This window comes from Pollachius pollachius (assembly GCF_949987615.1).
Source record: "Pollachius pollachius genome assembly, chromosome: 18".
Lineage (NCBI taxonomy): Eukaryota > Metazoa > Chordata > Actinopteri > Gadiformes > Gadidae > Pollachius > Pollachius pollachius.
In genome coordinates, this window is record NC_136951.1 from 15372430 (window position 1) to 15382130 (window position 9701).

The 9701-nt window shown below is 48.3% G+C and overlaps 1 protein-coding gene across 2 annotated transcripts; it reads right to left on the reverse strand.

Annotated features, from left to right (window-relative positions):
* Positions 1 to 561: 561 nt before the first annotated feature.
* LOC307089343 (recQ-like DNA helicase BLM) lies at positions 562 to 6347 on the reverse strand. 2 transcript variants are annotated; one of them, XM_079755556.1, is made up of 10 exons: positions 6074 to 6347; positions 3058 to 3233; positions 2840 to 2958; positions 2624 to 2725; positions 2420 to 2518; positions 2167 to 2315; positions 1941 to 2044; positions 1659 to 1816; positions 1173 to 1368; positions 562 to 1025 (listed from the first exon to the last, which is right to left on the reverse strand). In XM_079755556.1, the coding sequence occupies exons 2-10, from the start codon at positions 3227 to 3229 to the stop codon at positions 829 to 831; spliced, it is 1296 nt and encodes a 431-aa protein (XP_079611682.1). In that variant the 5' UTR covers positions 3230 to 3233; positions 6074 to 6347; the 3' UTR covers positions 562 to 828. The 2 variants fall into 2 exon arrangements, with proteins under 2 accessions (XP_079611682.1, XP_079611683.1); XM_079755557.1 differs by lacking the exon at positions 6074 to 6347 and adding an exon at positions 4473 to 4945.
* Positions 6348 to 9701: the final 3354 nt, after the last annotated feature.

A 9701-nucleotide genomic window follows, 5' to 3' on the forward strand; every position in this document is an offset into this window, starting at 1 on the left:
ACACCCGAAAAGCTCTCTGAAGCGCACGGGGGCACGCTTCAATTGGATCCAACCGCGTCCACGCAGGTGAACGCCATCCTAATCGAGGAATGGTCCGATCGATCACTTCCCGAACCCCCTCGGATAACACGGAGATCCCGACCTCACACCGCAGATCCTCTCACCGTCAGAAGTCGCCGCGTGGGTCCCAATCCCAAACGTGAGTTCATGTCAAACCTTATTACACGGCTCTTCTCAATGCCGTGGAACCCACCGTTAAATATGCATGGGGCCTTCACAACTTCCGGCGGTGAATTAAATTTGATAATTCACAGTTGCTAAGTATAATTGACCGCTGTCAAGGAAAGTGGATGTTTACCCTCTTTGTATCATTCCGCAAGTATTCCGGGGGGGCGGGGGGGTAAAAAGGCAAAAGGTGAATTATCAAACGTTACATTAACAAAACATTCTCTAAGTTTTACATTACAATTCAGTTAGTTATATATATCTCAATTCTAATCTAGTTTGCTTTTGTTCGGATAAACACTTTAATAAGAGGCAACAAAAAAAACTAAGTTTGAAAGATAAAGACTTTATTATCAATTGGAATCAAAGTAAATAATTGACATATTTAACATTAGTTATATCAGAAGTAAGTCAGTTAGACACTCTGTGATTTATGATAAAGACAATATAATGTTCATAATTTTAAACCTATTAAATTTCTCCCATACTATTTAAGAAGTTTGTTTTGATTATCCTTCTAGGGTAATTGTCTAAAATGTGCTCTACTTGGAAAAAAATAAATAATGGATAGTGCCACTGCCATGCCATTCCTGAAAGGGGTTATCAAACATTCAATCTTTCGCAGTTGTCACAGATGGCTTCTGCGTTTCTCTCACATAAGTTGGCTTCAGCGTCGACCCCACCAAAGTAGGTAAGCAGCTGTCTTCTTCTGCAGACCTTTGTATTCTGGCAGTATTCCACCATGGGTTGTAGGTTGTCCAATTCCCTGTTCTTGGATGTTTCATTCATGTTTTCATCCTCTGTTAAAAACACAACAACCCGAAGAATAATGAGATAAATGAATACCACGACCAATGACCAAAATACTATGAATTCAAAATGGAGTAGGACATTTTTGGACCCAAAATCTGAGAATAATTAATGAGGGTCAATGGAGCAGTACACACTTCTGATGACATAGCTAAGGTCTGCTTCGTCGTTGTCGGAGAACAACAGGACGCAGTGGGACACGTTCCCGTCTCTGCCGGACCGCCCGGTCTCCCGGTAGTAGCGTTCCATGGACTTGGGCAGAAAGGTGTGGATCACGTACCGCACATCCGGCTTGTTGATGCCCATGCCAAAGGCTACGGTGGCACAGATGACCTACCGATGAGGTTTGTTAGTATTAATTAGTCATCTAGCAGTAGCGATTGTCCAAAGCCACCTACAGCACATTTTAGAATGGAGGCGGATATGTATTGGACCCTCAGCCAAAAGGTTATGAACCCCATTTTCTGCACTGCTGCAATTGTATACAACCTTGAGCAAGATGCCTAACACGTACCAACACTACCACCACTCTATAAGTAGAGGTGGATAGGACATGTTTATGAAACCCCAATGCACCAAACCATCCTCATTACTTTTTATAAAAGAAAGGTAAATAAAGCTACCTGGCATTTATTTTCATTCCACTTGTTCTGCACAATTTCTCTGTCTTGGTCAAACATCCCTGCGTGATACGAACATGCCAGCAGGCCTGCCTTGTTCAGGCTCTCTGCCATTGAGACACAGTCCACACGTTTCCAGCAGTACATGATGCCCGCGTCATCTGCAACAAGTAAAGCCCGGCACAGAAAAAATATCAGCAGTATGTTGTGCAATGGAAAACGTGTGATATTTTGAAGTTCTCTTCTTGGTCTGAAAGGACCCGAGAAACATGTTCACAGACATACGTGGATAGTGCTCCTTGATCCAGTTAATGCAGTCCATTACCCAAGACTTTGTCCTGGTCAGCACGGCATACTTTAGATTTGTTTGGTTAATGTTCACGGTGAACCTGCAATCAGGCCGATCATGAATATAATGCTCTTGTGAATAAACAAAACAAAACACGACAAGCAGGAACAATTAGCAGCAAGGTTCTGTTGCTGTGAGCTTAATGAGCGCTGGAACACCTACACCTGAGGGTTGGTCATCTGCAGCTGATTGAGGATGTCCTCCTGGATGTGGGGCGCGACGGGGCCTGACAGAGCAATCATGGGCACCTCCGGAAAGTCCTGCTGCAGCTTTTTCAATATCCCGTAGGCCGGCCGGAAGTCGTAGCCCCACTGTAAAACGAGGACATTGGTTACCCCGTTTGCTGGGATGGAATGCCTGAACCACGTAGTGTTACTACTTCTAACACTTAGGGTAGTGTTTATACTTAACACACCTGACTGATGCACTGGGCCTCATCGATAACAAACCGAGCCAGAAGACCTTGGACTAACAGGCTGCTCAGATTCTTGATCAGTGGACGATTCATTTTCATCTAGACAGAGCACAGGCAAACAAGATCAATGCTTTAAATTATGCTTCAATACAGTTGTAGCCAATCAGCAACCAGCCGGTCTTCTGTTGATTATGCATTCTCTACCTTCTCGGGGGTGACGTAGAGCAGTTTGATTTTGGACAGCTCTTCGTAGATACTTTCTGCATCGCTGTAACCTTGATCACCCGAGAGAGTCCTGGCCACAATCTGAATAAGAAGATGACACCTTTCATACCTGGCTATTGTTTTCTAACTGAAGTGCATTAAAACTAATACCCCTCTTTCAACCCACAGAGCAAGTATAGAAATAGTCCCACTTACACCCAGTTCAGTTAGTTTCTGGATCTGGTCCAGGATGAGGGACTTGGTTGGGGAGATCACCACAGTGACTCCAGCAGACAAGTAGGCAGGTAGCTGGTAACACAGGCTTTTACCAGCACCTGATACAGAGAAAGGTTTTCATTGTGAAAGCTGTGTAAGATTGTGTCTCTATGGGTCTCTATGTGTTTATATTGGATCATGCAGTCTGCAGTACCAACCATTATCACCAACAACCAAGACATTTTCTTTCGAAATTGTGGCGTTAATTGCTTCACGTTGATTGACCCGATACTCCTTAAGACCAAATTTGTTCTTGAATGCATCCTCCATCTCTTCAGAGTGGGGGAATTTGCGTTGTTTGATGTTCTTGCCCGCAGGGTTTTCGTCCATTTTTCTTTAGTCAAAAAAACAGAAATAAGTCAACAACAAATGAAAATTGGCAACATTTTTAAAGGTCCAGTGTGTAACATTTTGTAGCAACTAGCGGTGAGGCTGCAACCAACTGAATTACACTGAATGACAAGCCAATGTTTACTTGCACTGCAGTACGGGAATATTGGTTGCATTTAATACCATAACGATGTGCAGTAGAATCGCTACAGTTTCTCAAATACAATGCCAAGGTGTGTCTGGATGTGTAGAGCTCTGTCTGTGCAGTGGTTGATGTTGATGTCCACGTCTGAGAAAGGGTTAAGCTTTGTAACCGAAATTTCCTGAAGATGCTGAAGATGCTAAGCAGTAGCGTAGCCAGGATTTTTCAACAGGGTGGACTTTTGCGAACTAGGGTGGGCCACTATTTATTATATTACATTATTTTGATTCTGATATAGGCAGTACAGCAATTGTCCCAAAATTTAACAACACGTGGCTTTAACATTTAACAAAACTCAACAAATTCACTCAACTTTTTGTCCCTTTTGAAAAAGAAGTGGAGAATTATCGCAAAACGGCTCTTGAAGATTCAGATAAAAACTGCAAAACAATGAACAATTTCAAAAGTGTCACACTGTTTATTAAAAAGGCATTAATGCTTTTAGAAATGAATTCGCCTATTTAAGTGAAATCAAAATCATGTTTTTTAACTTAAAACCTTGATGTTTCCTTTGTGCCCTCAAAAAAATTGCCCCGCTGCAGGCCAAGTGGCTTTGCCCCTAAAATCAGGAAATTCCAGCTTGCTACTGTTACGATCGTAATGTGAGGCCTAATCACCCACATACAAGGACAATACCAGGATGGATACTATGGGGAACATCACCGCCCCATTGTCGTGTATGTTTGTCAGGTGTTCGTTTATGTTTAAGAATAAATGTGCCTCCTGCGTAAACTGTGCATAGCTGAATAGGGCCGCAGTCCTACGCAACTGTATTTTGTTATAATTGATTACATTATTACATTATTGATCGGTCATAATGGTGGAACTTGGGGAGACAAATATTTTCTGAGGTGGTACACGGTATGAAACATTTGAGAACCACTGGTATAGACCATGGACAGTGACTAATATTAAAGCAGCTATGTTGCATCTGCAAAATACAATCTAGTCTATTGTTCACAAAAACTGACTGAAACTGGCTGATTGCCCACTTAACGGAGCGTAAGAATTGGCTCTACCAACTGAAATTTCTTTACTCACCAGCAGCAAGATACAAAGCAGCTCCTTCTTCTTTAAGACAAAATGTAACTAACCTAACAGTGTCCTTGTTCTGTTTTATAGGCAGCCTTAGCTCTGCGCTACAATCCAGTCTACAGTCCTGGTGGCTAATTGCCCACCTACTATCAACAGTGAGTCAGCAGCGGCTCTGGGCAAAGCGGTTTTCTATTATCTATTGCATCGCTGTGTGGGGAATTGCCAAATGGGCGCTCCCTGCCCCTGCTTGCTGAGAGGGTGCTGTGCACAGAAGCTGTGTGGGGAAGGGGGCGTGGGGGACAGTCCACCTCCCAAATGGAAAATATATATTTTGAGCTACATTAACCCTAACCACTACTTTGCGATGTCAACAGTCCAAAGCCTACAGAAACTATAGATACTGTGACGATCAAACCAGAAGCGGAGGCAGGTATCCGGTGTAACAGCCGGTTGGCTTTATTCCACGAACTTTGCAAACTTCACAACAGCTTAACAAGGTACACATGTATCGCTCTACACCCACATTTCACACACTCCTACTCGGAGCTCGCACAGGAAGACACCCACACACACTGCGCAACCTCCCCCAATCACAAGCCCCCATGTTGCTGGACCTAGTAACCCTGCTTGTGATTGGACTACAGCGCTGTCACTCACTAGTACACATACCAGGGTCGCTACAATACTTAATTTGACGATCACATTATGGAATTAGTGGGCACATTATGGAATTAGTCGACTTTCTTAATAATTCAATGTAAAACCGGCGTCAACGTGGTCGTTGTCACACCACGTAGAGAAAGCGCTCCACTTCACCATGACAAGGGCGGAAGAGGAAGGCGCTTAGGCCCTCTGGATAGTGTTGACAACCGCTGCTGGTATTGTCGGCCCTGCAGGATCAACCAATCCGAAGCCAACACCGACACATAGGGCGGGTGATGCACTGTCCCGTCCCGTGCCCTTGTGATAGTGCAACCAGTCTGACTGAGACCAGCCACGACACCGCTAGTTATGGAAACCACAGAGCTAGACGGCTCTCCGGGGCAACCGGAATGAGGGACAGATCTTCCTGTTTGACTCACTCCCAAAAGAGAATGGATCAATTGAAGCGACGGGAATGCAAACATTAGAGCCTTCGGTTTAGGAGGGCGCGCCATTGCGTCTAACCCTCAACGGGGAAGATCATGATGGCTGATAGAGAACCACAACCTGCAGTGCGTGTTCTCTTTGGACGCGAAAGGTCCACCTGAAAACTGTCCTCGCGTCCAGATCACCAGCTGCTTAAAAGACTAGATGAATACCGAACTGAATGCTGGGATTGGATATCTGTGCTGCCACGTTTGCATAAATTCACATCATTGGTAAAATGGGCGTGTTGAAAAGATCTGACTTGTAGCCAGAATAGCACTCAACAGCAGTAGTCGCATGCGGAAAGCATATATAAAATATAAGGATATATAACATATAGTATTTAATGTAGCCTACTGTAGTGTACTGTTGACATTGGCTCAAATCACAACTGGAGTACAAATGATTGCTTTATTTTAATTAATTTCTTCTTATTTTTCACGTTATTAAAGCTTAAAAGACAAACTTTGTATACTCACCCAGCAATGGTCAACTTGCTCTGAGCAGCGTTAAAATGCCTTGCAAGTTGTTCCTTTAGATTATTCCTGAAAGGCGGCCGTCAAATGAACTTCAAGCAAAGAGAGCTAGCTGTTATTCAGACAATTCAGATACAACTCTCTCCTGGAGTTTCCTGGTCTCTCTGTGGTTACAGTAGTTAAAGCCACATTACGCCCTTCTTTTTTAAAGCGGTTGTGGAAATTGCATTAAATGAAGGATACAATTTCGCACGTTGAGCACACGGTTGTGTGACTCGTTTATCTAGTTTTTGAAAACAGGAATCAAAACGTGCTGCAAGAGAACATATGCCGTATCGGGCTCCGCGTCATGAGAAGCTCGTAATCCTTAAAGGGACAGCGATCCCTGAAACACAGAGACAGTAAAAGACATGCCTAACACAGTGTAAAGAACAACACATAACAAAATACTGTAGGTGAATTATGTAACACTCACTACACATGTCCCCCCAGAATTCACCATCAGGAGAAAACAAAAACAAAACAGTCATCGCGGGGGCGGGCGTATTAACCGGCCACAACGGCTGCGTCGTACAGGAGGTCGAGGAGCCACAACTGTGGCAGGCGTCCCGCCATGACACGGGTATGAGGCCTGGAGTGTGGGAGTCCCGGGAGGGAGGGGAGCAGGGGGCAGGGGCAGAGCTGGAGGTCGTCCGCGTCGTGGGGGCTGAGCCAATTCAATGGGCCTGGCCACGTCCAAGTGAGCTGGCTTGAGGCGGTCAATGGAGAGTCGCTCCGGCCTGCCGCCCATGTCCACCACAAAATGTTTGTCCCCCGTCTCCAAAACCCGGAAAGGGCCCTCGTAGGGGGGGCGTAACGGTCCCCTTTGGGCGTCGTGGCGAATGAAAACGTAGTCAGCCGTCCGAAGCCCAGCGGGGATGTGCGACTGAGGGAGGCCGTGACGGGAAGTGGGGACAGGTGCGAAAAGCCTTGCATTGTCCAGTAGCGTGGACCGCTGGAGAGTGGCAGACCAAGGAACGGTGGTGCCAGGGACGAAATCCCCTGGAACCCGCAGCGGCTGGCCATACACAAGCTCTGCGGAGGAGGACTGTAGGTCTTCCTTTGGTGCAGTCCTGATGCCAAGCAGTACCCATGGGAGCTTGTCGACCCAGTTGCTGTCTTTGAGGCTGGCACGAAGAGCAGCCTTCATCGACCTATGAAATCGCTCACAGAGTCCGTTAGCCTGTGGGTGATATGCGGTCGTGTGGTGGAGTTTCACTCCGAGGCTCTGTGCGACAGCGTTCCACAGCTCAGAAGTAAACTGCGCGCCCCGGTCAGAGGATATGTCGGAAGGAGTGCCGAAACGGGCAACCCAGGTGCTGATAAACACCCGTGTCATTTCGACCGACGCTAGCGACGTCAGTGGCACAGCCTCAGGCCAACGGGTGGTCCTGTCAACCATGGTCAACAGGTAGGTGAAACCGTGAGAGGAGGGCAGAGGGCCGACCAGATCCACGTTCACATGGTCAAACCGTCTCTCCGGCACCGGGAACAACTCCAACGGGGCTTTAGTGTGGCGGTGCACTTTGGCCCGCTGGCACTCAAGACAGGTGTTAGCCCAGTCCCTAACGTCCTTCTTGAGGCCGTGCCAAACAAACTTAGCCGCAACCAATCTCTGTGACGCTTTCGAACCTGGGTGGGAAAGACCATGGATGGCATCAAAAACTTTTCGTCTCCATCCCGTGGGAATGATTGGGCGAGGACTGCCTGTGGAGACGTCACACAGGAGCGTGGTGCCGGCATCGCTAAAAACCACATCCTCTATTTTCAGCCCTGTTGTCGAGGTCCTCAGGAGTTGCACGTCTGGGTCTGTGGTCTGGTCCGCTGCAATGCGGTTGTAATCCAAACCAAGATGGACTGCTCCTACCACAGCCCGTGACAGGCAGTCCGCCACCTGGTTGTCCTTACCGGCAACGTGTTGTAAATCCGTGGTGAACTTGGAAATGTAGGACAGATGACGTTGCTGGCGGGCGGACCACGGCTCAGCCACCTTGGCCATGGCGAAAGTCAGCGGCTTGTGGTCGACAAAAGCGGTGAAGTGTCGACCCTCCAACAGGGAACGAAAGTGTCTGATGGCGAGGTAGAGACCAAGCAGCTCCCGGTCGAAAGTGCTGTACTTCTGCTCGTTGGGACGCAACTGACGGCTGAAGAAGGCAAGTGGCTGCCAGGCCCCGTCCACCCACTGCTCGTAGACGGCACCGACAGCGTAGTCCGAGGCATCCGAGGTGATGGCGATGGAGGCTGTGGGAGAAGGGTGTGCCAGCATGGTGGCGTTCGCCAGGGCTGCCTTAGTGGCAACAAATGCCTTGTCCCTGCCCTCAGTCCACTCTACAGCGTGCTTGGGCTTACCTTGCAAGGCCTCATGCAAGGGTCGCATGAGCTGGGCGGCTCGAGGGATGAAACGGTGGTAAAAATTCACCATGCCGAGGAACTCCTGCAGGGACTTGACAGTGAGCGGGCGTGGGAACTGTGCGACCGCCTCCACCTTTGATGGGAGAGGGGCTGCACCGTCCTTAGTGACTCTGTGTCCCAGGAAATCGATGGTGGAGAGACCAAACTGGCACTTGGCGGGGTTGACAATTAGCCTATGTTGGCTGAGCCGCTCAAAAAGCGTCCAGAGGTGCGCCAGGTGCTGGGATTTGGACGTGCTCGCCACTAGGATGTCATCCAAGTACACAAAAAGAAAAGGCAGCTCCCGCAAAACAGAGTCCATGAGGCGTTGAAAAGATTGAGCTGCGTTTTTAAGGCCAAACGGCATCCGCAGGAACTCAAACAGACCAAACGGCGTGATCACTGCTGTTTTGGGAACGTCCAGTGAGTGTACAGGCACCTGATGATATCCCCGGACAAGGTCCACCTTGGAAAAAATCAGCATACCAGCCAGGTGGGCCGAAAAATCCTGAATATTCGGCACTGGGTACCGGTCAGGCGTCGTTGCCTCATTTAGCCGCCGGTAGTCGCCACACGGGCGCCAGCCGCCGCCGGGTTTGGGGACTATGTGGAGGGGTGAGGCCCACGGGCTGTCGGACCGGCGGACTATACCCAGGCGCTCCATGTTCGCAAACTCAGCCTTCGCAACCGCAAGCTTGGTCGGGTCGAGGCGCCGAGCACGGGCGTAGACGGGTGGACCAGTAGTGGCGAGATGGTGCTCCACACCATGCTTCACGGCAGACGCAGAGAAAGTAGGCTGAGTGAGGGCTGGGAAACCGGCAAGTAGATGGTGGAAGTCATCTGAGGTGGAGAGCATGCTAGACAGTCGTATGGAGTCAGCCCCGCTGAGCGTGCACGCATAGGAACAAAACGTGACGGCGTCAATCAAACGGCGGTTCTTTACATCCACCAACAGTCCATGCGCACACAAAAAATCAGCGCCGAGGAGGGGAACGGAGACCTTTGCTGTTATAAAGTCCCAGCCAAACCGGTGGCCTCCGAAACACAACTCAATATACCTCGTTCCATAGGTACGGATGGGGCTACCATTAGCAGCTTCCATAGGGGGGCCGTGGCCATCGGTCACCATGTCCAAATCCTTAAAGGGACAGCGATCCCTGAAACACAGAGACAGTAAAAGACATGCCTAACACAGTGTAAA